The sequence below is a fragment of the Scleropages formosus genome, chromosome 25, assembly GCF_900964775.1.
Source record: "Scleropages formosus chromosome 25, fSclFor1.1, whole genome shotgun sequence".
In the NCBI taxonomy this organism is placed as follows: Eukaryota; Metazoa; Chordata; class Actinopteri; order Osteoglossiformes; family Osteoglossidae; genus Scleropages; species Scleropages formosus.
The window spans coordinates 10165064-10192198 of record NC_041830.1 but is presented as its reverse complement, the minus strand read 5'-3'; the positions used below and the strand labels follow the sequence as shown (position 1 = coordinate 10192198).

Here is a 27135-nt window from a genome sequence, read left to right as displayed (position 1 = left end):
TTAGATTTCGAACCTGCAGCCTTTTGGGTAGAAACCCAATTCATTGCCTGAACAGGAGGCCAGCAGGTGGTAAAGAGGTTAAAGCGGCTGCCTTGCACTCAGAGGATCCTGGCTGGAATCCTACTTCCTGAGGCAGTACCTTTAACTAGGTTTGAGTGTAAAAGAAAACTATCAGATAAAAAAATGTAAATGTCTGAACCACCTGCTGCAGTCCACATTTGGACCCCAACAAGACCCCTATTGTTAGGTTTTGAAATAGGATAAAGGACACTTTGGGGTCAAGGAGGTAATGCATTTAGGCAGAGTAGTCTAGACTAAGGCCAGAGCGCCGCTCGCCTACAAGAGAGGAGCAGCACATCGCCGCTCTGGCCTCCCGACCTCATCTTGTTGCCAGGGCCTGTTTACTGAAGCAGAGCGGCAGCTCTGACAAGCCGTGTTAGCGGGGAGTGGAAACGCAGTGCTATGACACCGCCTGTTGCATCGTCAAAAGTGGCGCTGATGGCAATGGGGCGAGGGACGGGGTGCCTTTTAGCGCCTGGCACTTCCGACATTTATACTCCACATCCACCTGCTCCGCTCCGTCCAGGTATATGAAGGAGTGCTCGATGGGTCAGCCCTCAGGGTCGTGACCTTGTGTGTCATGTGACTAGTCTCATCCAGGAGGCATTGCAGTCAGCCAGGCTGTGCACAGAGGCCATCTCAAAACCTATACACCTGAGTACCAAACCCACCAGCAAAAGTTTGATAAGGTCAGTTGGTTCAAGAGTTGAAAATTTCTTATTTAAAGTTCTGTTAAGATCGCAAGGGTTGAATAAGCCTTATAAAAATGGTGAATACAAATCCTAAAAATAGCCTCATCTTTCAGAAACCAGAGACTCTGAGCCTTATCAGACATTCCTACACCTGGATCCAAAGGCCCCAGAAGGTGATCTCGCAGCAAAACCTGAAGACATCTGGCAGCACTTCAAGTCGATACCATGCTGACACAGGGCACACTGTTTTAACAAATGATGTTCTCTGTCAGCTTCGCCGAAAGCTGTCTGACTGGCTATCGAACCTGCATCTCTCACACAGCTATCCCTGCCAAGTAAAAGGGAATACAGTTAGCTTCCACCTCAGCATACTTGAGTTCCAGGCTGGTGTCATCATCATTATATAGTTATTAATAAGGACAATAAATAAGGATTAATAAGGATAAGGACTTCTTAATAGGAAGTGAACACATCTGAATCTGTAGCTTGTTGCATCGATGCTAAGGCTCTATGAGAGTATGCTTTCAAACTCATTTGATGTGCTCTTTTGCATTTACATTTACATGTATCCATTTAGCAGACATTTATTCACAGCTCCAAAGCAATGTAGGGTAACCAAACTACTGTTTACAAACCAAAAAGCTTTGTATACAGAACTTTATACGGGATTGCCGAAGCACGGTGGGTCCAGTACCACTGTCGTTACATGAGAAGCTGCTTATAGAGTTGAGAGGAAATGAAAAGGTCCTTTGGACAGATGATGTGATGCAAATTTGTACAGCAGTTAAATGATCAAAAGTGGCTCTGACAGAGATGTGTGTTGAGACCCTTCATGAATGTTGAAAGGGATTCAGTAGCTCCGAGGGACAGAGGAAACTCATTCATAGGAGCGAAAAGGGAAAACCTACAGGCTTTTGCTCTTGGTTTTGGACCCTTTACAAGTGGAACCACCCAGTAAACAGAGGTGGAGGAGCAGAGCGCTCTTGCTTGGATGTAGGGAGTGATTAGGTCTCGTACATATCGGACACCATTGATTTTTGTTTTAATTCAATTGAGTGACCGGAAAGACTCCGGGGGCTGATGAAAAGCTACATAAATATTGCTTGACAGTCAGAAGGAGATGTCGAGCCTGACTTTGATGACAGTCCTCTACTTCGAGGGAAATCTCCGCAGCCGCTCCCTGTGCTCATCGCTCGATTGGCGTAGATTGGTGTTAAGTCACCAGCTGCTGCGCACTTTGTCCCTTCTACCCACGTCCATGTATCCTGAAAGAATAAAAGAAGTGTTTCTGACTTCCAGAGTGATCCACCATCACTTTGCAAATACATGCCCCCGCCAGCATCACAGACATCGCCAGCATCGGGGCTCATTAGTCACCAGTGCCACAGGCCTCAAGAGGGGACAGGGTGCAAGCTGTCCTCACAGGGATTAGCAGTGATAAGGTCAGCCTAGCGGCGCGGCCGCGTGCGCTAATCCTCCCCGACTTGACCTTTACACTGCGTATTAGCTCCATTAGTCCGGCTGGAGAGGTTCGGGCGCTCGCCGGGCGGGCCGCCAGCGCTAATTTGTCCGATTGGGGTGAAGTAAAAGTTTCACACGGCAGGGGGTCCGAGGAGGGGTTGCAATCAGTCATCAGCCTCCAGACCAGATGTTCGGAACAAGTACAAAAGAGCGGATGGCGCTGGAGACTGACCGAGAAGGCGTGTCACCCAAAGCTCATAAAACGATGGGGTCGGAACCTGGGGTTGTCTCGGCTGGGGATTTTGTTAATGGTGTGCGGTCTGTTATGGGTTCAAAATCACTCTGGGGTCGCGGAAAATGGACGACACCTTTTAAACATTTGGCAGCGGCAGCTCAACAAAGCGAGGACCTTCTGTCTTTGCAGCCCACGTATAACGCAGTAGACACTGAATCGCTTGAGGTTTTCGAGCACACCAGTGCTTTGGTCTTTATTCCAAACGGTTTCTCCCACTTTAATTGCTCCAATTAGCTTTTAATTGCTCGCGGTGCTCGAACCTCAGCATTTCCTCTGTAAAAGCACCGCGCCAGAATGCAGCGTCTCCACGGCACGAGGCACGAGAAGCCGAACGAAATCCGTTGTTTGAGAAAAAAGGAACAATAACAACAATGATTAAAACATCAAAAATGCCTGCGCTAATTGTGCAATTAACAAAAGAGGCTGGAGAAGAGATGTAAATAAACGCGGCCCTCCAGGTATTCCAGCTCGAGACCCTCGCTGCGCATCCTGGCACGAAAACATCAAAGCATGGGAACATGGGAGAGTGCAAAAAATGGAAATGAAAAAAAGAAAAAAAAAAGCGTTATTTAGAGAAAGTTTCCGTCATCGAGTCTCAGACAACTTCATCAGCTACTGCTCACCGAATGCAGGTCCCCCCAGTGCCATCCTAATTAACTCCACCAGAGTGTGGTTCACCAAAGCAACATGGGGAAGCCACCTCCTCGCCGGTGTTAATGAGAGTGGAACATGGCGCCACTCTAGCTGTGGGAGCCCCGCACTACTGCCGTGGCTGTAATTATCAGTTGTTAAACCAGCATTCGGCACCTAACCGTCTTTCCCAGCCCCGAGGAAGCAACCCCCCCTCCCGCATCCGAACCCGCAACCTCCTCTCCGCCCCCTCCCCGCCTCACCATCAGCAATCTTTAAATCATCCAGGATGGAATGCATGAAAAATTAATAGATTGCAGTGGGAATATTCAAGGTTGAGGTGGGCGTGCGAAAGGAGGGGGAGGCGGATGGGTGGTGGGGGCTGGGGGGGGGAGGGGGGGTTCTCATTTCGAAAAGTAGGTTAAACAAACAGAGCAATAATTAAAGGAGAAACAAAGTAGTGCAGCGCTACTGAAAGCTGTGTGCCGGTGAGGAGATTAAAAGCGGGGTAGATAGGTGGGAGAGGGGCCCGCGGAGCCCCCGGTGCTTACTGGAACCTGGGTGGTGGCCCCAGGCGATGCCGGCGGAGGGAGGGTGGGGTGTGGGAGGGAGAGGCGCAGTTCAAGAAGCAGCAGGAAGAGTCCAAGTGCTTCCCTGCAGCTTTACAGCTCCTGTAGAGGCAGGGAGAGCACAACCAGGGGTCCTTAGTACTCCTGTCAGGGTTGCTGAGCATCTGCCGTGCGCTGACTCCTAATGCCCTCCCTGGGTGGAAGGCAAAAACAAGGTATGCCGGAAAGTTAAAAAAGTACTAGCAAAGAAGAAATGAGCAAGGAAATGCCACTTGTATAGTAATAGCTGTGGGAGCAAGGGGCTGAAATCAGACACGACGCACCCAGCCCCACGGCGATGGGTCGGCTCCCTAGTTCCGAGGGGACCCGTTTCCTACCTGTGGCCAAGTCCTTGTGCTGGGCAAATGGTCACTGTGTGGACCAAAACACTCCCACTTAACGTCACCACATACAGGGTCTGTGCAATGCAGAAATAAGAAAGACTAAAAAGATATACAAGACAGAGGCTCCTCAACTTGTGAACACAATTAAAACAGAGGCCTGTTGGTAACTTGTTTTGTTCTTAACTCCGGAGTCACTTCTACCGCCAAGTCAAAATCAGTAGAAGGTTATTAATACTGATGTCCCTCGATGCACTCAGCGGTTACGTTCTGTAAACATCTTGGATATGCCCGGAATGAAAAAAACACACTAAACACAAATTTAAAAAAAAAATAAACATTTCAAATTAAAAATTCAAATTCTCACCAAACAGCTGTTCAATGCTGACTGTTGAGCTGTTCGTCCCGTAAATATATGCGGCATTCGTAATCTTGTCGCCGATCTCAGGGATGCCAGACGCAAGCTGTAAACACTGCGGAAATGAGCCGAACGAAGGTGGTTCCACGCTCACGTTCGGGTGCTCTTTACTGGCACAGAAGAGAAATTCGAGAAAGTATCCTGAATTGGAAAAATTCAGTTAAAAATACATCAAATAGAAAATGGTCGCATGCTCCAAAATGTCTAACTTGGCAATGCATAGCGCAAGGAGCCAGCGTATAAGGTAACAGGGAGCGCAGTCGTTACTGGACGAGGGCGATGACATAAAGGGGGAGCCTGCCGTTAACCCCTTGACGAAATGACTCAACCATGTGAGTAAATGGTCCTGCACTTGCACTGGATAATAATGTCATCTGATGGGTAGTTAAGGCTGTCGAGCCCTGCGACCTGTTAGTCTTCCCCTCAGAAACCTGAGCCACGACGGAACGAGAACTCTCATGTTTGGCGCCTTTCAAGATGGATTGGCCTGCATTTGCATTTAGAGTTACTTTTGAAAAATACGCGGTGGCACGCCATCGTTAAAAGCTGACGCACTGTAATATGGTGTAAATGCCTTTTGAAGGCTCTACTAAGGAGCCCTGGGCTTATCTGAATAGCATGGGATCCCAGGGCCGCCGTAACAAACGGCTCTGCGAAGAAGCGATATATGTTCAACAGTGACACATCTAAAATGTCCTGTTTGGGCATTTCATAAAAATTGTAATTACTGGGCAGTGTGGCGGTAAACAGGCCAGGGATTGCGATGTCTGGGTTTACGACCCGGGGCGGAAACATCGTGGCAACAAGCATAGTTGTTTGATTTAACCCTCTGCTGTGTTGGCTTGCACCCTGCATCTCGAACCCTTGCTAAGTAAGAGATCCATCACTGTAGTGCCTGCAGGGGACAAGCCAGATCATCCGCCGCGCAACAGTGAGCCGGCGGAGGCTTGACCTCCTTCTGCCTACCAACCTCCTCAACATCCATCCACCGCCTACGGTCCTTGAGCCACCACCCTCACCACAAGTCAACCAAATTGAAGAGACAAATGTAACGTTTAGAGGTTCCTGTTATCGGTATACAGATCATAGGGGCCTTGGAGAAAGCAACCCCGGAAAATCGTGATCAGCACCACAGTCAGCTACATTTCAACACCAAAGACCTATAACTCCAACCAGGTTGTGACCACAGTGAAGCTGTTAGCACCAGCGGTCATGCTTCACCGTCACATTAATTACTTTTAAAAAGGTTTGGTGCCCTTCTAGACATCCATGTGAATGATGAACCCTACTTGTGCGATAAAGAGACAGAGCAATACTTCCGGTGATGAGCAATGAAGTTGTGGGAGCTCCCTCTGTCTTGGCCCCATGAAAGCCTGGCACCTTAACCACTTTGGAGATGGTACCTTAGATCCACGTGTGGCTGTAGGAAATCAGCACCAAGGACAGTGGGATAGTGGTTAAAGGTGTGTGTGAATTCCCCTAAATGCATACAGCCCCTTAAATATGGAGATACCCAAGTCAAAAACTGATATTATAATGCATATCTTAGCTGTTCTTGTGGGCGGCGTACTGGTTAAATCAGCGTCCCTGCCCCTCGAAGGACCCAGGTTTGAATCCCACCTCCTGCTGTTGAACCCTTTATCAAGGTATATACCTTGACTTGATACGTTTAAAAAATCCCTGCTGCTTAAATGGATGAATTATCATAAGCAGCTTTGGATAAATATGTCAGCTGGAAAAATAAATATTATGAAGCATTGTTTAATTTTTTATTTGGTTTACCTATTCATACAACATGATACTAACATGTAGTATCCTTGATCCTGTGTACTTACCCTGCTTGCTCCAGTATGAACCGTTCATACTGTGCGTTGTGTAATTCCACAAAAAGGAAGGCTGTACCCCCATCCTTATGCAACGACATGTGGGCCTTGTCAGTGCAGGAGAAGCTTGCGAATGGCGCTAACGGTTCCTCCTTATTTACTCATGCAACTCCCTGAACGGTACTCGGGGAGAGCAGAAAACAGCACCGGAGAAGCGAGAGCTATTTTTAATAAAGCTGAATTTGCGTTTAATTGCTGGCGCTATTTGTCGTGGATAGTTCCCATCGTCCCAGTACACCTTCTTCCCATTTACTGTATCAATCGAATTAATCTAACAAAATATTTCTCCTTATTCTCAACGGGCAGCGGATTAAAACGCCTATTTCTCCTTCATTATCGCATTTATTTATATTCTAGGCAGAAAATCATGTACAGAGCGACTCTCATTGCTTATAATCCAGACATTTGCCTATTCATACAGCTTATATTTATAGAAGCAATTACATTTCACTATATCGCTCTTGTATAATCTCTCCTGGTATTCGAACCTGCAAGCTCATCTGCTTGACTGAAGAGGACACCCGACCTGTACAGAAATCCCCTTAGCGTCGCTGTGACATTTCGTCAAGCGCAACGCTGTGATTTCACTGGATGTGGCGTCGTGTCGCCTTTCATCATTTCGTCAGTCCTTCATAAACACAGACATCTCCCGGAACATGGCAAATAATTTGTCTCGAATGCTTCCGTTCACCTAAATTTACCCAACTCTCAGGAAGGCTTACGGTAAATTCGGAAGGAACAGTACTGCAAATGTAACCGAACGCCAAGGTCTTCGTTGTAATCTTGAGTATATAAACGCAGGTGGCTTTAATACCGCGGGATTTCACTGTGTCTGAATCTGAGCTGTGCACACATGTAACCTTTCAAAGGAGACATCACTGTTGTATTGATACAGTACATTTTAATATATCCCAGGGCACAAGAGAGGCACATTGCCGCCTTGTCCATGGCTCTTCCGCCAATATAGTCTCAGGCAGCTCACTTTCACAAAAGCATGCAAGAACAGAGAGGACCTACATGACCTGACCCCTTCCTTCTTCCCAGATGTGCTCCTCTACCTCTGTCTGTGCTCCCACTCAAAAGGGCTCCAAAATCAAAGGCCTTATAGTGCATGGTTTTGATCCAAAGGGGAATGAGTGCCCTTTGTCCCTCAGAGCTGCTGAATCCCTTCCTGCATTCAAGAAGGGACTCCAATTTCTGTCTTTTAGCACCATTTCTTTCATGATCTCTTGATCTCTTGACAGCTACATAAATGAGTCCATTTGCTATGATTATTTATGTATGTACTATCTGAATGACACTTCTATACTCAGCTGCTTGAGGGATGGGAACCAGCAACATGGTGGTATCAGGTAAACTAGCTGTGCTTCGAAAATTCTGTGTCTGAAGCTCTTCATCTGCTGTTGATGCACTTTTGTTCACTCAGAATTGTACATCAGATCAGAGAAAAGCATCTGGTGAGTGGAGAAATGTAAATGTAAATGTCCATTTACAGAAGACAAACAAAATGTGTTACCAGGAAAGAGAAAATTGTTTGGATCATCATACGCAGAAAAAGGCAGTGGGTAGTGCTGGTTGCTGTAGAGATCAAACATTACATTTGCCTTGCATGTTTAGTCCTTTCTTTGTATCTAATAAAGTCGGCTAGCACTCTGAAGAATGATTTAGGCATTTAATTACATTTGCCTCATATAAAAAAAAATAGAAAAAAAATTATCGCTGAAGGTAGGTTTGACAGAAGTATGTTTCTTGCCTTCACTTGGCTTCCTCAACAAACGAACTGGTAAACTAAATTGATGTACAGGGGGACTTGGTGATGCATGAACAACGGTTGAACATTTTGTCACGGATCTATAGGCAGAAAGATAGAAAGTGTAGATTGATCGAGAGATCGGGACACCCCGGTGGGTACGATTCAATTAGACAGAGATGAGATTAGATGGAACAATCCATAGTGACGCCGCTTGTGTTTACCCTGCTCTTGTCTTCAGGCAGGGATTAGCAGTAATGTTTGCGTACCACGTCTCCCATTAGTATTCTTCGACAATTCACCCAGCTTGTGCACAGGTGCGCTCGGAGCTTAGTGTCCTGTTTAGACAACGGTCCTGCATGTCCGCTGAAGGTGAGCATTTGAACTCCAGGCTTTTTCATCTTCATTGCACCTGGAAATGAAACAGCAGGAGCCCCAAAAGAAGGCACAGATGTTGACTTCTTAAAGGCAAATTCAGGAGAATAAATTAATATGTGGATTTAAGACGTTTTGCTTTTCGCTCACAATCAGTTAGTCTGCATGGATCCATGGAAAGTAAATCTTGGACATCAGCTTGTCCTTCAAAAGCCAATGGATGCGTTGTAACTCTCTCTATATTCAGACATGACCTGCAATAGGTCATTGCTCTTCCATGGTTCGTACCCAAGGGCACATTGAGGACCCCAGTTCTGGCTTACCGTACAGCAGAGGACTTGGGCTCTCCATATCTCCAGATATCTTCTCGTACACCATCCCGACTGCTCGGCTCAGGTATCTCTGGGTATTTACCAGCCATAACCTGCTAAACTCGTTCTTCCAAAGGTCATTTCATAAGAACACTACCAACTGGCAAAGAAAAAAAAAAACGCCTAGTGCTTGCAAGACCACATTTGTCCTGCTCGTGTTATTTTTACTGGAGCGGCTTCCATAAATATTCATTCATCTAAATATGTAGAAAAGCATAAAATTAGGGATTAAATCGGTTATACCGATGCAGAATGGTGTCTGCTGAGCAAATGAAAGTGCACAGTAATAAATTCCATGCAGGCTGGGATTGATTTTCCATCAGAGCTGCCATGCTTGAAAAGCTCAGCCAGGTGACCGACGCACCAGTGCGACACACCTGACTCTGCTGTGACCGTGTGCAAGGGAAGGAGCCGTGTCCCCGTGTTGCGGTCGCCACGTATCAGGCATCAGGAGCTGCAAATGGGTGCATGTGGAGAGGTCCTGAATCATCCAAGCGACAGAGATACGGTTCCCATCAGGGAGAGATGTGCAAACAGGTGTGCAAACGGGTGTACCACCGGCCATCCCTACAGGATGAAATGTACACTGCAAAGCAACCAAAGGAAAGAGAACCTCTTCAGGCAGCAGGTGTTGCATCCAGCTTCAGCTGACCCTTCTCGTGAGGCTTTTCTTCACATCGAGCTCACATTTAACGGTCCTGGTCAGAGAGCGATTTAATGCAGCAGGTGATGTAACGGTTACAGTCACCACCTTTGGACTAGATTCGAATCCTTGGTCAGGTTACCTGCTTACGCTGAACTGGTATAGTAAATACTACCCAGCTGTATAAATGTGTGTGAGTGATCGAGAGAGTGTGTTCCAGTGATGTATGGATGAGTGACCCAGTTTAAGCAGTGTATCTAGCAGTGGTGAATAAGGTGTGGGCTCATAACACCACATAGAGTTCATTGGAAGTTGCTTTGGAGAAAAGTGTCTGCTAAATATCATTATTACTTGTTAGACACTGGCTTACAAATTGTTACTTTCTAGAATGCCCAGGAGGGGTGTGCGACCACTGGCCCGTGGACCCCCAGAGGTGTTTTCTCCATCAACCTTCAGTTGGGAGTTTTTGTTCCTTTCCCCGGTGGCCAGTAGGCATACTTATAGCTCTATAATAAATTCTTCATTATGGTAGCCATTAGTTGACTGTCTTCTTTGTTTGTATCAATTTTTCTTGCTTTATGCCTGTGTTAAAGCGCTCTGTGTCACTGCGAGAGAAGAGCGCTCTATAAAAATAAATAAAAATAAATAAATAAATGGAAAATGTAAATAGATGAACATTGCACAATGGAAAGCAGTATAGATATTCTGTAGAGCTGAACTGTAAGGCCTTGTGAACTGAGAGAGTGAATTTGAATTAGTTGACAAATACCTGAAATCGTGAAAAAGATGAATTTATAGAAATCATGTAAAGGTTTTAATATTTCAAGTGACTTTGTCATAGTATGGCTTCTGTCTTCGTTAATGTCAATTCTGCATCGACCAAGTAAAATAAACTTAGCTACAGATACACCCTGCATTATCATACACTGAAATGACAGGACAGGGTGAAGAGCCACTGGGACTCCAACTCCCCAGAGGTTTACTTTTTTCCCAGTTCCTTGGCCTGGGAGTTTTTTTTTTTTTTTTTTTCTTTTCCTCAGTTGCCAGATGGCTTACTTCAGATCAGCTCCTTTGCAAGTAGCATTATATATTTTCTCTTTACTTTCTTTTCACTGTCACCTATGCATCGCCTACAGTATATATCTTCTCATATTCACCACTCCTTGTCGCTTTGTTCTGAAGAGCATTTTGTACTAATAAACTGAATTGCATTAAACATTTCAATATTATATTTTTTCATATTGAATGCAAAAAAATTATGTTTGTGCTTTCAGTTCATCAGTAACTAGCAGGCACTAAATATAATAATGGTCCATCATTCTTTGCCATTTTTTTAATCAGTCATTTGTTGTGGTACGGTAATAGTTTTTTCGGCGTGAAGCATTTGAAGACCAAATAACAAGGACACATTTAATTTATTCTGTCTTAAGACTCACGGATTAACAAATAGAGAGGATACATTTCCTTATCGCAGTCACACCTGGAACACGTTAAGTATAACAAGGTATTGTACAGCACAAATTCCATGTAACACTGAGACAAACACACTCGTTTTACGGTGATTTGAGGTGTGCAATTTACTCAGTGAACGGCTCGGTTAATGAATGGCTCAGCTGGAACGCATATCAGCAAAGGCAGGGGGACGCAAGACAAGGGACCTCAAACCAAACTCCCTTTATACTCCATATAGCCTGACCTGTGTATCACCTGAGTGTGACTCTCCTCTTTGGTAAGCACTGCACACACACACTCATACACACTCTCTCTTCTGTGACTTGGCCCTTCATGGATCAGAAAGAGAGTCACGTTCCAGCACTGAATTATCAAACCGGCAGGTCCTTCCCATGTGTCACTGCCAGCACGGGGCCTTGACGCCCCTCCAGGTCATTATCAATTATAAATTTTACTAATAAGGCTCAGTAGGATAATAATAAGCATGAAATATTTAGTTACATAGTACAAATTATATAACTGCTGCCTGTGAATAACATTAACTACTTAAACCTCCTAACAATCAAATTGTTGTGATTGAAGAATCACTCTGTTAAGCAAGCGATTAACTCTTACATAACACAGTAGTAAAATGTGCCATCCGAAGTGCCATTTAGCAAATACCTACTTTAAATATTTATTACTATGATTGTTATAATTACTATAATTTCTGTTGGTGGCGGGAGCACCAGTGCAAAAGGCTGGCACTGTAATAAGTTTTATTTATCGTTTTAATCGACTGCGATGGTTCTTGATTTTCTTTTTTTTCCTATTTCTTCCCCGACTGCTTGATCACAGGGTGATTTCAGTCGTCGGTTCCAAGTCCAAGAGATGAGGGTTTTTTCTCCTGTTTTTACACTTGGGTGAGCGTCACGCTTGGCTAGCAAAGGGCTGGCGGAGGTAAAGGGAGGCCACCGCCATCGATTAGGACTCTTTGAAGTGGAAAGTTGGCAGATGTGTCCCCCCCCACCCCCAAACTCGATTAGGAGACTAATAGACACCCCACACACTCATACTTGTGCATAGTTTGCACTCTGCGTGACCTACATAAAATATATAGAGTACCTTTATGGGATATGGGGAAAGAGAGAAACAAAAGGTCCTGAGATTGAATCCCTCTGCTGCTGTAGTACAGTTGATCAAGGTACTGTATCCCTGAATAGATACAGTAAAAATCACATAGTTGCACAAATGGGTAAACAATGGTAATACTGGCAATTGAATATTATTAGCTGCGTGTAACAAAGGAGTCAAATAAAGGCTTTTAATTGCTTAATAACACAGAGGGCTTAAGGTCATTAGTTATATAATTTCTTCATTGTTATTTACTATATTTCGGATATTTTAAATAGTTTCCTTAAAATCAGAATTATATTTTTGAGTCAGTGAATAACGTAGGGATTAAGGTCATTGCTTTATAATCAGAATGGGCTGGCTGAATTAGTAGAGTAAAAATTACCCAGCTGTACAAATGGGTAAATCAGTGTAAGCAGTTTAGTGTACAAGCCACACAAGTTTAAGTGTAAGTTATCTTGGATAAAAGTGTCATCTAAACGAGTGAATAATAATTATTATTGTTACATTCCACCTCTTTTGGCTTTCTACAGTCATTTTTCAAACAGGTTGGACCATTACAACCTGAGCTGCATGTGTGACATACGTGGATATTGCCCAATGGTGCATGTCGAGGATGTCAAAGTCATTTTGTTAATAAAAAACAAGAAATAACGATGGCATACGGAAGAATTGATGGTCACATGACACTCACCTTCTTATCTGTTCAGCGAGTTAAGAGGCCCTTCACTACCTGCTCCACATCATGTGGATGGGGTTGGCCCTGTGGGACTTAAACAATAACCAGCCTTGCACTGATTTGAGTTATCTCTGTAAAGTTTTTTACGGTATTGACTGATTAAAATGTGCGCAGACATGATGTGAGGTTTCCACAGTGAAGTTACAATAAGACAGTTAGAAAACTCCATATTCTCCTTTTTAACAAGCCATCAGCTTCCACACCTTACAGGAAAATAAACTACAGACGTGTTTATTAATGCAATACTTCAGCTGATGGAAATTTCATTTTATTGTAACACTCTGATTCGGCAGACAGTTTTCCTTTAATGTTTTTTTTTTTCTTCTGTGGGAAGAACAAAAAATGTATTAATCCACTACCGTGAGTTAGCTCCTTGTATGTTATTGTAAGTGCAGCAATTACTTTCTGGCATTATGCAAAGCGCGTGATCAAAACAAAGCGCGCCGTGAATTGTATTAAAAGACCAATTTCTGGGTAATTCTCGGGATGGGAGCACACTAAAAAAATAGCAGCGTAATATAGCACGGTGAAGCTTGTTACTACACTCCATTAAATTTCCCCTTCCACCCTCTGCCTCTGCTCCCCGTGGAGATTTTTCAAAATCAATTTGGGCCCATTTGCTTTCTTTCGATTGCACTTTTCGCACAATGAGAGGGGAGCCGTGAGTAAGCGAATGCGGACGAAGCGTCGCCGAGGGAGCCCGTCGAGTTGAAAGGGGATTGACCGCCGATGTCATCTGAGAGCCACGCTAACGATTGCCTTCCCCCGGGGGCGAGGCCCATAGAGTGCGTTGCATCCGAAGGTGACGCCGACGCACAGCAGCCGACGCGTACAACGGTGCAGGTACGCTTCCCTTCACGTGGCAGCAGGGAGACATGAGACTTTGAACACATGTCCTTTCATTCCGTTTGTGGGCCGGTGAATATCGCACTTTGGGGCCGCTCCATGAGGAGGTTGGTTGCGAAGGGGCTGCGGATAATGGATTGTGATAGAGACGCCTATTTTGTGGTAGTGCTGGGTTGGCCCTATCGCCCCCTGGAGGCACCGTATGGTAGAGGTTTGCAGCGGTTGGTCGATGACCTCTGTCCCAGGCCCCAAAGAGCCCCGTGTGATTTGGCACATGGCCATTGAGACTCTGGGCCTGTGGATGGACCCAAGTGCTGACCGCTGCAGATATCCATTGTACGCTTCGAGCGCATTGGCGCCCCCTGTGGCAGAGAAAGCTCTATCATGAGGATTAGCGGAAGAAGGCAAAATGTCACGTTTGTCTTGTTCACTCACCTGTCTCTCCCCGCCCCTCTGTCTCCCCACAGGCCGTTGCGCTGTGTTTACCCAGCAGCCCCACGACCTGGTGGTGGTGGCGGGCCAACCAGTCACGCTCCCCTGCTCCATTCCCGGATACCACGGCATCGTCCTCTGGGTCAAGGATGGGCTGGCCCTGGGCGTGAACCGGGACCTCTCAGGTTGGACCACACTCCAGCTCGCCCTTCGCCTCCCCCTTTTCCTTTCTCATTTTCCATTTATTTTCATTGGAATGTCATTTGTTCTGATCTCCACTGCTTTTTAAGCTCATTTTTCCATAATTCTGCACCCGAGCCACGTTTTCTCTATTGATCTGCCATTCAGGAGGTGGTGCCACAACAGTTTAATGCAGTTCTTGGTTTGATTTTTAAGCACAAATTAAAAACACTTTCAGACTCCTCGGTGAGGGGAGAGCATCTAATATATTCAACTATGCAGATTAGCGGTGCACTCAAGTAAAAAGATAATGGCAGACAGAGGTAGACTGTAGTTTCAGAAAACCTGTAACCTTAATATTATGCAGAGGTATAGCGACACTGCTTCAAATTAAAAGGCAAAGCTGAGAGTGGTGCTTTCAAATTTTTGAAGTTTTGAACACCCATTTTTCATTTGTAATGTTTACAAATTAATTGTAAGAAAAATTGTTTAAGTTGGAGATGTCCTGTCTGATGGTGCATTCTGCATTTACATTTACATTTACTTACTTAAGCAGAATCTTTTCAGCAAAGCCGATTCAAGTCATCCTTACACCATACGGTAAGGGCATAAAATGAAACGTTTCGTAAACCAAAATGTGTCACGGCCGGTTCCGGAAGGAAGTGGCGGACCCAAGTACGGAGCGGAATAAGGGCTTTATTCAGGGAAATCCGGGAAACAATGTCAAAGAGCAGGCAAGAGGTCTCCGAGGTGCAAACATCGGTTAGCGGATAATCCAAAAGGCAAGGTCGGTATTCAGGCAAAAGGTCGATAATCATAAGGAGCTATAGAGATTAAGGAGGAGGGAGATGAGACTAGGAAAGGACTGCATGCTCGGAGCAGAGTGGAGGCAAAACAGGTAGGTCGCAAGTTGCAAGGCTGAACAAGGTTCCGCGTCAGCTCCTGGTCTGACGCTGCCTTAATGCGATAGTCTCTGCCGCGCCCCAGGTGTTCCGCTTTGGCCGGACAGTATGAGCGTGACAAAATGAATTCTATGTATACAGTCAGTTAAATGATGCCTCAGCTTCAAGAAAAAATGTGTATTCACACTGACTCCTTGTGTTACAAGTAGCCCAATTAAATGTTTTCAAACATAGTTTTCAGTAATTTTTTTTTTTTTAATTGCACCCCATCATTTAGCTGTTCTATAAAATATCAAACTGTAGCACAATGAATCCACCCTGTGTTTGCTTTCTGAGCTGGTAGATGGCAGTAAAGCACACTCAGACAGAATAGGGATGCAGGACTGCTTTCATTCCCCTCGCTTCCGCAGTATTCACATGCTCGTATCTGGTGTTCCTGAGCGCTGATGATCAATAAGAAGTGAAAATTTGTTCTGTGCTATTTGTAATCACGTTTTCAATATAATAGCTGTTGTATAAGATAGGTACTCTGCCATGTAAGGCAAGGCATGTATAGGGTGGATATTTCATTAAGTAGCCTAATGTAGGCCGTTAAACATGTTCAGTTTAACTTCCCAACTTCAAAATGGTTCTAAACAAACTTGCTGAGAAGCATGCCTGCCAACAAGGCCAATTGGCTTTTTTCTTCTTCCTGTTGTTATTGAGTCCACTATGGTAAAATTAAAAATTAAAAATTAATGTTCATGTTTTGCATGCTTTATCAATTCGGCCGAGAACAATTTTGTCTCACAGACCTGCATGTTTGTAAAAAGGTTCAGTGTACGATGAAGCTGAACAGCAAAAGCTCCCATCCACAGCGATCACTGTTCTGCTGTTTTCTTTACCTGTTTATGCAGCTGGATTTTTTTCCAACGCATTTCAGGTTAAAATACCAACAGCAGGGAGCCACCGCCCAGGATTCAAGTCTGGTCACCTGCTGTCCTGTTGAATCCACTGCTGCCTGGGGATGGCATTAGATTGCAATGGGAGAGCTGACCCCTGGAGAGCATCAGTGTAGAGATGCTGGGACACTATACCCCAAGCCTGTATTGGCTCGCAGAGACCACAGACGTGACCCGTGTTCAGAAGCCAATGATAGATATGTTGAGTAAATGCAGGGGTGAGCTTTAAGGACAGAACTGTGAAGTTGCTAGCGGTCAGTTCTGCGGCATTCCAAAGGTTCCCCGTTCAACCACAATCATAACTAAGTGACCTTTCTCAGCATCTACAGAACCCTACCCCCAAAGGAGTGGCACCTTTTAATGTCCAACTTAGACCTTAAGCCTCTATGTGACAATTCATGTCAGCAGTTCTTAATACCAGTCTTGGAAGCCCCTGGGTATTCAGTTTTTCTTGTTAATTTCTTAATTAGTTGGGCTTTGTTGAGCTCTTCATTAAATTCAGATTGTAAGCTGATATCTATCTTTCCATTTATTTTTAATTCTCATTTTTTAAAGATGTGGGGTTTTTTTTTATTATATTGAGTTATGACAATTATTCACAATTATCAAACACCTTTAAAAATGTATCATAATTAAAAGGGAAATTATTTACTTAAGTGAAATATTAAACACATCTTTTTAGAGACATTGAAAATGTCATTTTAAATGATTTTTAAAGGATTGTGTATTCTTAGTGAATAACTTTTTACAATGCCTATTGATAGAATAACCTTGCACTCCGATACATTTTCTGGTTCAGGCCGAAAAACCAAGTATCTAGAGAAGCAGAGCCTCACTCGAGATAGCTCTATGGCGTGCTACTTTCGTTCAACTCTTAATCGCTCCCTTAATTGCTCAATTAAAGTAATTATCGAGATAGTTGGTCAGCTATTTCAAGTGTAAATCAGGATCTAATTAGAAAGTGTCCTAAAACCAGCTGGTGTCTGGCCCTAAAGGACTACATCATGAGACTCTTTTAAAAACAATGCTTATGTCATTCTGCTGCTGATGTTTTGTATTATGTGATCTCGTTGTAGGAATTTTTGTCAGGGTGGCCACAAATTTGTACATTTATGTATAAATATTTAAATATCCAGCTGTTACTCTCGATGGGCCGTCTGCTACTTTAACGGTTTTACCAGCAGTTAATGGTCAAGCATCTGATTGCAAAAGTCAGGCCATGAATGATTTTCTACTTCCCTGTTTGTGGAAGGCTGTTGATGGCCTTACACTAAAACCAAAATAATCAGTTCACTTCCAATGATGAATCTTACTTCCTTATACGTAGGCTAAGAAAAAGCATGGCTAGCGTACCATTCAGAAATAACAAAGAGTGTCACTAGAATACCATGAACCATTAGCAAAGCTCATGATTAGCGTATTGTGAATGGTTAATAAAAGGGCTAATTAAAAAGTGACATAGCAGTGACAAAAAGGCAGTCATCCTACCATGGAAGACCAAAGGTAAGTCCAATTAATGTACTGTGGAGCACTAACAAAGACTGTAGTTAACGTAGCCTGTAGCGGTAACGGAGAATACAATTAACATACCATGGACCATTGTAAAAGAACGCGATTAATGTATCCTGCAGCAGTAACGAAAAACATGGCTAACGAACCATGGAGCGTTAACGAACATCGCAATTAACATGGCTTGTAGCTGTAACGAAGAACACGAATAAGGTTCTTGGGAGGGATATCACAAGCTGTGATTAACATAGTATGTCGTAAAAAACGAAATTAATGTACCTTAAAACACTAACAAAGATTGTCACCGGAGTTGTCACGTAACACAGCAGAACACAAGTAGTGTACCATGAAGCATAAAAAAATACCATAATTAGCATACCTTGCAGTGAAAGTATCGTGCAGCCATCAGAAAATACATGATTAATGTACTATCGAATGCTAACCAAGACTGTGAGTAACAGACCTTGAACAAGTAACAAAAAACACAGTTAATGTACTCCGGCACCCTAAAGAAAATTGTGTTTCGAGCCCTGTGTAGCACCACAGAAGAGCACAATTAGTATACCGTGAAGCATGAACGAAGACCACAACATAGAGCGCTAACCAAGACTGTGCTTACTACTCTAGTAGGAGTTATGAAAAACACAATTAAGGAATCATGGAGCACTACGGAAGATCATGATTAATGTACCTTGCAGCAGTCACGAAGAATACAATTAACACACTGTGGACTGCTAACAAAGGCTGTAATTAACGTACACTGAAGCAATAACGAAGGCGAGAACATACCGTGGACTGCTAATAAAGATCGCTATTAGTGACCCACATGGCATAGCACTAACACTATTGCTGTACCACGATGTATGAATGAAGACACGGTTACCATACAGTGGGAAGTTATTTCCATGTGCTGCTGTGTCCTTGTAAACACACTAAAATACTGTATTTCCCTATAGTTAGTTTTAGTGTGTTGTTTTTAAGCAGCAGCTTAATCAATAATTATATGGCAACCTTCAGTGCAAGGTTATCATCTTATTTTGGCTAGTAAATTTTCTTTGGACAGCTGGTCGCATAATGATTTGAGCTGCTGCCTTTGGACCCAAAGGCTCCAGGTTTGAATCTTGCCCCTAGCTGTAGTACCTTTAGCATGGTACATACCCTAAATTGCTCCAGTAAAATTACCCAACTACGTAAACAGGAAAATAACTGTAGATAGATGACACTGTAAGTCACTTTGGTTGAAAATGTCAGATAAACGTAAGAGTCTGAGAAATCATTTTGAGCTTTCCTCGTATTTGGAAGTTAATGTTCCTGTCGTCCAAGCAAGGTTTCGGCGAACTGGCGCCTACCCCGGCAACACACGGTGCAAAGCTGGAGGGGGAGAGGACACACCCAGGACAGGGCACCAGTCTGTCTCAAGACACCCCAAGCAGGACATGAACCCCAGACCTGCCAGAGAATACGTATACACACACACACACACACACACACACACACACACACACACACACACACACACACACACACACATCTGAAACAGCTTGTCCCAAGTGGGGTGGCAGTGAGCCAGAACCTAACCCAGCAACACAGGGTGCAAGGCTGGAGGGGGAGGGGACACACCCAGGACAGGTTGCCAGTCCATCGCAGGACACCCCAAGCAGGACTCGAACCCTAGATCCGTCAGAGAGCAGGCACAGGCCAAACCCACAACGCCACTACCCCCCCCCCCCCCCCCCCATCATTGTGCAGTTTTAATTTAATTGATTTGATTGATTTATACCTCAAATCTTAAGCTTCAAGATGGTTACAGTACTTTTTTAAAAGAACTTTTCATAGGCGTGCGTGTGGAGTGCATAAGCAATAGTCATACCTCACTTGAGGGTCGCTCTCATTACTCTGCTTTTAATATTGATAGCAAAGACATCAGAGAACACAGCGCTAAGCCCATCTCACCTGCAGAAGAGACTTCTTCTTAACAGGGAAACTAAGCACTGTGCAGCATTTGTTGGTCGGAGGTTGAAGTCTCACTTGCGGTAGATTTGAGTATAGCCTCTTGTGTTGAGAACCACAGCGGGATCGTACACAAGATAAAATCAATCGTACTCTATGATTTATTTCCAAAGCATGCATTCTGAAGAATATGTGTAACCCAGGAGACTGAAAGGGGGCATCATTATATATTACATTATCTAGTGAATTGGCAGATTCTTTTTTCTGCAAAAACCAAAGTTTTCAGGTTTCAGATCAAGTTCTTTCTCTAAGGGTCCAACAGCAGGGCCCTGCTGGGTCTGAAACCTGCAGCCTCATGGTTATGACTGCATAACTGTTCCCATATACTACGCTAACCACTCCAGAAGCAATCCAGCCATTTCATTGATTCCCACCTTTGGCAAACAAACTGCAGTGTATTTAACATTGAATCAATGGCCATTAGTGTTATTTACCTTGCACGGTTGGGTTTGATCTTCATCCCAGAGAAGTGGAGTCTGACCTTTTGTGACCTGTCTGCGGTCTTCGTCTTGGCTGGCCTTTTTTTTCGCATCTCTTCAAACAAGAGGAGGTAATCCATATTATTGGAAGAGAAAAATGTGACATTCCAACACCTACCTTCAAAACCCAACCTCTCTACAAAGATCTGAGGGCCAGAACCCCTCATTTGGCTTTTCCCAGAAGGCGTTGTTGTCCATTAAATTTTTGGTAGAAGCTTATATAACTTACTTTTTTCCCTTTTTTGCATTGTTCTCCTTTGTCCGCTTTTTGTCCTCCCAGGAAGATATTAGGAGTCCCACGTACCAGGACAGGGAGTGGAGTGTGCTAATAGCCTGTGGCTGCCCAGTTCATTGGGGAAATGAGGGGTGCGTAACACTGTATTAAAACTGAATGAGCTCTAATGAAGCAAAAGACAGTGATTGTGTTTTAGCACTGAGGGCTAATAGTCCCGATGACTGAAATGTCACAAGTGTCCTGGTCCGGCCTATGGGACTTACTGAAGCGAAAACTTCCAGCACAATTTTTCGACCATTCAAACTGGCAACAAAAAAAATGATGTCCTTGATAAGACTGAAACGTTTATGGATGCATGCAACTCAATACTCTGCATTAGATATGAGAGCAATTTAATAAAAAAGGAGTCAATGTCATAAATCTGCAGAGGGGTAGAATTCATTCACAGAATGTGGGCTGGACAAAATGGTGATGTAGATAATCAGCTAATCAATCAAATTTTATTGAATTTAAACAACTCAATTTGGCAATAATAGGAAAAGTGAAAATTATTCTCTGACCCCTTTGAAAGTGGTGCTCCAGTAAGTATCAAGGAAAATCATTGTCTGATGACAGTTTATAGGGAGAATACCAGAACAATCACAAATGCCTTGAGAATAACGGGTCATGACTGGGCTCCAGCTATTATGTTTCTAATTCTTTCCCTGGAAACAGGGCAGTGGGGGTTGGACACAGGGCAGTGAATCAGAAAACTGGATTAGACTGGACTTGGCTCCTTTCGCTGAATACTGCCACGAGCCTGACATCTGGGCTCCGGAGGTGATCTATAAGCAGCAAAGTGCAAGAAGAATGATAACGTTCTTTTATTTGCAGTTAGTCTGGGTGACAGGGCAGCAAGAGTAGCCAAATGCAATACAGAACAACCCGACGGGCTAAGATATGACAGCATAATAAAAAATGATGCAACTCACAGGATACAGACAGCCTTGAGGGAACCGACAGGTAGTGAAAACCCAATCATGACATGACACAGGCGAAAAGGTGGTGTCGCATGCAATGTATGGTGTTGAAGTCGACTACTTGGCTCAAGATATGTTCTGTCTTTGCTCTTTCAGCAGCAAAAAAGGCTAAATGTGTGTGTTGTAGACTAGACTTAATCATCGAGAGCTGTATTTCTTTGCAGTACAAGACAGCCAGTATCTCGTAAATAAATAAATCAAACGGGAGAGGATGGCAGTGGAAGATCAGATATATTTTGGTTCAAGACCACAAAAGGTTACAAAGGTGACGGGTATTCTGATGTCTAGTTGATAACCAAGCCTAGTATTTCGATTCTTAGAGTTCTGGCTGATGAGTTTGTACTTCATTTTGACACTTGGCTGTTTACCTTCTTGCAGTCCAGATAACCAGGCTTCCAGAAACTGGAAGAAGAATAGGTGATGTTTAATACCCAGTCCCATTTGACATTAGGCCAATGTACAGAGGAGCACGCAGAACTGATATGTTGATATATCTTAGTTACAGTCAAAACTGTTGCTGCTGCTTTCTGTACCTGCTATAGGCACTTCGGGGAGATGTTTGAACAGACAGATAACACGGCTATATAATAATCCTGAAGGTGAGAACACATGAGTCAGGCTGTCAGGATGATGCAAAACAGCATCTTTCTAACTTGGTCTACACTATACAGGTGAACAAGACACTCCAAACGTATTTTCTACATTTAGAGTTATACGTCTGGCAGATGATTTTCTCTAAAGCAACTGATAACTCATGATAAACAAATCCATATCAGCAACAGATCAAGAACTTTACATGCAGACACAAGTTAATTTACGAAAATGAGTCTGCTTCTCTGGATTTTATCACTAATCAATAAAAATATTCATCATTCAGTGTAACAACCTGATATGAGTCCTGCAAGTATGATTTTAGCCAAGAGAGATCCTGTCCTCTGAGAGAAAACACAATTTCATTGTTTGTTCATCCAATCATTGGGGGCTGAAGTGTAAAAGGCAGCCTTTAAAAAAGGACTGCCACTATCAGAGAGGTCATTTCCATACGATGGTGTCGAAAACAAGACGGAAGCATATCATTATCCGACCTCATTAGAGCTTCCAAGCACCTAACTTTTCCAAAATTTTTTGAGAAGATTTACTAAGACTCTATGAAGCTTTAGGATTGGCCAAGAGTCAATACATACCATGTCTGGTTTGATTCAAGGCAGGTAGTTCAATTACTGTGAGCTGTATTGACTAAGCATTGTCAAAGCATTGCTAAACATTGAATCTAACAGAAAGTAGTGACTAAAAGCTAGCAGACAAAATAATGGAAACACCTGACGAGCTGTCACTCGGTATGCTGCTGGGTTAAAGCCCTCACTGCATGGCATGGATACAATGGAGCATGTAATAAACAAGAGAACTGATTGCAACTGCACCAGTTTCTCTGGTTTGTACCAACACATGAATTCTGTCTAATGTTCTCAAGTGTCATTCTCAAGGCCATAAAGGATTTAACAGTCATGAAGGAAGGGCAATGGGTCAGACCATCCAATGTATGCGTTTCTTGCACCAAACGGGATGGTGCAAGTGTATTCAGGTTTTCATGTCATTTTTAAATAGAATCCTGGATATGATACTACTGTATATTCAGCCCTTTGAAGGTTACATGACTATTGGTGCACAGTTGTCATGGCAGTCTAGATTAACTTCCCATGCAGAAGGGTATTGAGAAAGACAGCCCCTTGGGTCTTCCATGAATATGATCTTTCCGCCCTTTCCGCATGCTGACATTGCCACTGCAATGCTTAGTCGCAACATGTTCCTCACAACATTTTCCACCGGCTGTGCCGTTCAGTCTCTGGGGCCTTCGGCAAACAGACTGGCTTACGCTGGTCTGCTTAAGATGCAGCATGTTTACATCTACATGACACGACAGGTGAGACGACTGCTGAGAAAGGGTCTTGCTTACATATGTGAGTCAGCCACAGGCTCTGCCTCCTGTCTTTGGGCCTGGCTTATGCGTCATAAAAATCACAAATCAAAGCTGTCTTCTAATTTCCTACAGGGAAATACACTTCCAATACATAGCCAAACTAATGGTTATATTGTGTACCATAAAGCTTTTTATTTGAGTATGTAACACCCATATTTATTGTAAGAAAACCTTACTCTTGTCTTATTAAACAATAAATCTGAAACCATTGTACAAAAAATGTTTTTTTATAACGCTCACAAACGAAAATGATTGTTTTACTATTTGCTTTTAAAGATGCTTTAAAGATGATAAATGTGTAAATAAATGAATCAGAGCCCTTTTCTCATTATTCGCTATTTGTGGGGGAGCTGATATTTTCTTCCTTTCAGTCAGTCATAAATCCTGTCTCTTGGCGAGCACTGAACTCCGATTGGGTGGAATCAAAGGCACCAAGCAATTTACGTGATTCACTGAGAATAACTAAAGGTCGTAGACAGCCCAGTCAAAGTCCTCCTTTACCACAACCGTGTACACTTGGATCTACTAAAATCAGCCTTGAATGATCCCACCAAGACGATGAGGTCTTCCTTTGGGTTTATCATACATGATGAATGTACAACTTCCAAATGTCCATGTATGAAGGAATACTGTGTGACAGAACGCATCCTGTGTTTCAGGTTACCCCCGATATGCAGTGGTTGGGGACCACGACGAGGGCGAGTACCACCTCCGGATCCAGCGGGTTGAGTTGGTGGACGATGCTCTCTTTGAGTGCCAGGCCATCCAGGCTGCCATTAGGTCACGACCTGCCCGGGTGACCGTGTTGGGTGAGTTCGTCTTGTGACCATTTCATTGTAGGCTCAGATCGCAGGATGGTTTAAAGTAAAAGCTCCAACTGTCAAGAAGGGTAAAAACACTGCAGTACTGAAACTCACGCACAACTTTGCAAAGCTAATAGCCTGAAGTTGCACGGTTTTGAATAGAAAAGATAAAAGTCTTAGAATCCCACCTTTCCGAGCAGCTGTGTTTCTGCGGAATATAACTGCTGAAGTACAGATAACGTTACGACGCTGCTGCTGCGTATATGGCCTCACAACAAGGCTGTTTTGTCAGGGTTTAAGCCAATTATCTAAGCCAGTCGCCTCTCAAATAATCACACAAAAGGCAGTGTGTTTGCTTAGTATTCATTTCCTGTGAAATCCTACGGTTTCCATTGTTAAACCAAAGAAGTGATTTAATCTTTATTAAATTAATAGGTTAATATTGTTGAACAGCAAATATTCGGTGTCCCTGCCTTTGATCAAAGGGAATGGATTAATGAAAGTGTGAATACGTTGTAACTATTTACTCTTAATTTCTTTGTGTTTATTTGTTTGTTTCTTTTCGATACTTTATCTGTTTTTCCTTGCGCTCCTGCTTCTCATCTCAGCAGGTGAGGGGTATGCTAGGGAGCTGGGGCGAAGTGCTAAAGATCGGCTAAGCTTCGGGGGGCAGACAGTTAGGGAGAATATTTTTACCTGCAAGACTGCTCTGCTTTATTGAGCTTGTAAAAACAAAATGGAAACTAATGACCTATAGGGGAAGAGGGAGCCTGACAAAAAAAAAGGCAAAAAGTAAGTTCCAGTGCAATGGCTCCAGTACTGTTGTCTCATTCAAATTAAAAATCATCGACTGTAGTCAGAGTTCTCATTTTGATCTCTCACATGGCAAAGACAGGAAAACACCCTTGTTAGTTGTGTTTTGTGCTCTAAAGATTGAGTAGCTTTTTCAGTTGTCGCTGCTTCATTTTTATAACTTCATCAAAGGCATTTTTGTAATCATTAAACTCATCTAACTATTTGCTCTGCTGGTCCTTTCAGGAATCAGAAATAAAAATTCATTTGCAACAATGCGATGTGTCAATAGATCCAGATCCAGTGTAAATATACGGCTGCAGGACCGCTGGTGGGCTGCCTCTGGAACACTGATTATCATCATTGATTTAACCCTCAGGGACACAGGCTTGAACCACAATATTTTTCCATAGGTATTAGTTCATTATCCCCCTTTTAGAACCACATTTGGCACAATAATCCAGAAGTGGCTACTTAAGGAGGCCCTGATTGGGTTTTCTGAAAAAGTATGTTCCCATTGCGGGGTTTTTTGTTTTGGGTGGTGGGTGGGGAAGTGACTCCGAATAGGGACAGTGGAACACTGAGAATCCTTTGTACCCTAAATCTGCAGTTAATCTTGCAACAAGTGAGCAATTCCTCCATCTTTCCTCTGTGGTTTGTGCAGCAACTAAAAAGCAACGATTCTGTTCTAGCTCGACCACTCCCCTAGCAAATGGCAAGTGATTTTCCCCATCTTAACTCTAGCATCATCTCTACTCATTGAAATCAGCAAGCAACCCTTCAATCAAAACTTTACGGCTAGCTTTGCTGTGCACAAGTGAACTTTACACCATAAGTTTCCAGTTTGCCCGTTAACTAGTTAGCAATCCTTCCTGCATAACAGCCCATTCGCATGGCTACTACCGAGTAAACCACCCCCGATAGTTCTACCGTTGTCCCTACAACCACCGACTATCGAGCAATCCTTCCACCCTTGCTTCATCATTAGTGTCAATGTCGTAAGCTTTGGACATGAACTGTACCAATAACCCACAATAGAAAGTTGTGACCAATCCTTCCACCCTAACTTCAGTATTAGAGTCACTGCTACCAAGTAATATTTCCATTGTAACTCTCCCACCTGCCTAGCAACTAGGGTCCATTCCTTCAATTTAGACTGTACCGCTACCCTACAATTAGTATCATGTGGCAGGCATGTCCAGGTGGCTGTTAGGATTCAGACCTCCCAGGTGAGCATGTTAAGTAAGTTTAGAGAACCTCGGCACAAAATTTCTCCCACACACACACCAGCGCTCTTTGTTGAACCTACTGCTCCAGTGCTTGCCGCCTGGGAGAGCTGCACATGCTCTTTGTCTTTATTTGACAGAGCAGACAGTGCCTGATGCTGACTTGTGTCTCACAGCTGACAGTCAGATGTTGGCATGTTGGGTTTTTTTTTCTTTTTCGTTCCCTTTTCTCTCAACCTGATTGGCTGTCTACACAAGAGGCTTCAGTCTTGTATCAGTCTGTTTGAGTGAGATACACCTGGAAGGCTATTTTTAGAGGTCTTTGCCTCCTGGTGCTCATCTTCTCAGTGAGGACAAGTGGCTAACGGCAAAATGTAAGTCAGCCCGTCTGACTCCTGACAGGCTGATGTTGGTATGTTATTTTCTTTTCCCCTGTTTGGTTGTCCCTGTGAGAAGTCATCGTCTTGTACCTGTCTGCCTGAGAGTGATGAATTATTTTTAGACAATGCTATTGGATATTTCTAGAGGTTTTAGGGACCCCCCACAGTGTCACACTTCTTGTCTGACACTTCTCCGTGTTTGGCTTTTCTAGGCGCATTGGTGGCTTATGGCCACTCAAATCACTGCGGATTAAGGTTCAAAATTTAATGAAGAGTAGGGGACAATAAGCATGAACAATCCTGTGCTCTCATCGCTAGCTTTACAAATATGGTGGTATCATAACCCATCTGTGAAACCATTTCCATTTAACAGTAGCAGATAGTGTGGCTTAGCCAACTTATTCGCTTCAGGGGGGAATTTGAAACATGGCCTCATAACCTCAGAAATGAACTGAGCACACTGCATTGCCCCTGTTGAACCCTTCTGCCCCTGTGTGTGATGAATGTGTTGAGTAACAACCTCCCCCCATCGTACGCTGTGATCTGCAGGGCAGTCAACTGGGTATGAGGAA

At 43.7% G+C, this 27135-nt stretch overlaps 1 protein-coding gene across 3 annotated transcripts in view; it reads left to right on the top strand.

Moving 5' to 3' along the window:
• Nucleotides 1-27135, top strand: part of LOC108921321 (kin of IRRE-like protein 3) — a 161376-nt gene that overhangs the window by 85288 nt on the left and 48953 nt on the right. For all 3 annotated transcript variants that reach the window (XR_003797342.1, XM_018730756.2, XM_029249450.1), the window contains exons 2-3: nt 14145-14294; nt 24022-24171. Coding sequence is in view for 2 of the 3 variants with exons in the window: in XM_018730756.2 (XP_018586272.2) it covers nt 14145-14294; nt 24022-24171 (300 nt within the window). In the remaining variant the exon portion in view is untranslated. The remainder of the gene's footprint in view (nt 1-14144; nt 14295-24021; nt 24172-27135) is intronic.